The 2,308-nt window shown below is 62.6% G+C and overlaps 1 protein-coding gene across 1 annotated transcript in view; it reads right to left on the reverse strand.

The window, feature by feature from the left end:
• ZFR2 (zinc finger RNA binding protein 2) overlaps positions 1-2,308 on the reverse strand; it is a 42,873-nt gene that overhangs the window by 13,840 nt on the left and 26,725 nt on the right. Inside the window, exons 11-12 of the mRNA XM_011967458.1 lie at positions 530-638; positions 246-379 (exon numbers count right to left, since the gene is read on the reverse strand). Coding sequence (XP_011822848.1) covers positions 246-379; positions 530-638 — 243 coding nt within the window. The remainder of the gene's footprint in view (positions 1-245; positions 380-529; positions 639-2,308) is intronic.

Here is a 2,308-nt window from a genome sequence, read left to right on the forward strand (position 1 = left end):
CAGACCAGCCTGGGCAACATGGTGAAACCCCATCTCTACTAAAAATACAAGAGAGCCCGGCATAGTGGCAGGTGCCCACAGTCCCAGTTACTTGGGAGGCTGAGGCATGAGAATTGCTTAAACCCAGGAGGCAGAGGTTGTAGTGAGCCAAGATTGCACCACTACACTCCAGTCTAGGTGACAAGTGAGACTCTGTCTCAAAAAAAGAGGTTCCCATTGAACCTGGACGCTCGGGCCGCGGGGACAGGTTCCTCTGAGAAGAGACAGTAGTAGCCACAGAGGCACGAGGCTCCCCAAGGGAGGCGACCACCCGGGGCTCCAGGAAGCAGAAGGGTTCTCTGTGACCCAACGGTAGGGGCTGGGGCGCTGGGGCTCCCATCTGTGGAGTGAGGGGGTCCGGGCCGTGAAGCCCCATCCCCTGAGTACTATATGGGAGTTGGCAGGGAGGTCAGGTCCTCCTAAGGAGGTGTCCGCTGCCCCGGGGGGTGTGAGGTTGCCCGCATTTGCACATACAGGAAGCTGTACCTACCTGGAGTTGGGCGCTGGTGGGGGGCTCCGGCCTGCCCATAAGCAGAGAGTGGGCCCAGTCGGATGGTGCGTGGGGCGGCACGTCCTGGGAAGGCTCCTCCTCCAGCCGCCTGCAGGACCGAGACAGGACAGAGCGTGGTCAGGCCAGCAGTGGCCCTGAGCTGGGGGCACATCAGAGACGCTGGGGACTCATGCTCCCAGCAAGGAAGGCAGGGCCGAAGCTTTTGCTGGGGCTCCGCTGCACTGCATGGGCGCCTGCTGTATGCACAGAAGACTAAGGCTGGGAAGGCTGGTGTTGAGGGGAACCAAACACCCCTTAGGCAAAAGAGGCCCAGCCTGGGCAGCCGCAGCCTTCAGGAAGTCCTGGTCCCCTTCCCAATGCAGACCTGCTGCTGCTGGACACACCAGAGTCACATGTTACATCAGAAAATGCTCTGGGACGGACACAGGGGACTCCAGAGGTCAGGGACACTGGGACACCGGGGGTTAAGGGGACACAGGAGACACTGGGGATGAGGGGACACTAGGAGATCAGGGGGACACAGGGGACTCCAGGGATCAAGGGGACTCAGGGGATACCAAGGGTCAGGAGACACAGAGACACCAGGGGACACAGGGACACCGGGGTCAGGGGACACCAGGGTTCAGGGAACGCAGGGGCATCAGGGGTCAGGGGGTCACAGGGCACACCAGGGGTCAGGGGGACACCAGGGGTCAGGAAAACACAGGGGACTCCAGGGGTCAGGGGTCACAAGGCACACCAGAGGTCGGGGATACAGGGGACACAAAGGTCAGGGGACACAGAGGATGCCAGGGGTCAAGGGGACCCAGGGGACACTGGGGGTAAGGGGTCACAGAGGACACCAGGGGTCGGGGGACCCAGGGGATACCGGGGGTCAGGGAGACACAGGGGACACCGGGGGTAAGGAGTCACAGGGGACACCAGGGGTCAGGGTACACAGGGACACCAGGGGTGAGGGGACCCGGGGCCACCAGGGGTAAGGGGACACAGAGGACACCAGGGGTAAGGGGTCACAGAGGACACGAGGTGTCAGGGTACATAGGGACACTAGGAGTCAGGGGACACAGGGGTCGGGGGACACAGGTCACCAGGCACCTCTGCAGCCATGCGGTCCAGTGAGTTGGCAGGCAGTGTCCCTGCGTATGCAGAGGCGCCTGGCACCCACATGTCAGGTCTGCACACCACTGTGCCTTTGCCCGTCTGCTCTGGAACCCTCTCTCGCTCCCACACCAGGACGTGCCCACTGCCCGGGCACCCAACTCCCCCCACTGCCTGAGAGCTCACACGGGGGATCCCCATAATCTGCAGCGGCGGGCGTCTGGTTCCACGCTGGACCTGCCCTCCCTCACCAGGCCCCCTTGCCAAGACCCGCAGCCTGGCACCTCCTCTCCACGTGCCAGCGCCGCAGTTGCTCCAGCCGCTCCTCCGCCAGGTGCCGCTGCTTCCTCATCCGCTCCTCCAGGAGCTTCCGAGCCCGGCTGCTGGGCTCCGTGGCAATGGGAAGGTCTGGGTTCACTTTCTTCTGGAAAGGAGAGGCAAGGCTCTGAGAGTAGGGACCTTGCCTTAGACAGGGATGCCGGGAGGGTCTTGGGGTGCAGGGAGAGGCCCAGAGACTAGAACTGTTGGGCTGAAATCTCCCAAAGACTTTTTTTTTTTTTTTGGAGACGGAGTCTCGCTCTTGTCTCCCAGGCCCACGTGCAGTGGTGTGGTCTTGGCTCACTGCAACCTCCGCCTCCCGGGTTCACACCATTCTCCTGC

The sequence above is a fragment of the Mandrillus leucophaeus genome, unplaced genomic scaffold (assembly GCF_000951045.1).
Source record: "Mandrillus leucophaeus isolate KB7577 unplaced genomic scaffold, Mleu.le_1.0 Scaffold8, whole genome shotgun sequence".
Taxonomy (NCBI): domain Eukaryota; kingdom Metazoa; phylum Chordata; class Mammalia; order Primates; family Cercopithecidae; genus Mandrillus; species Mandrillus leucophaeus.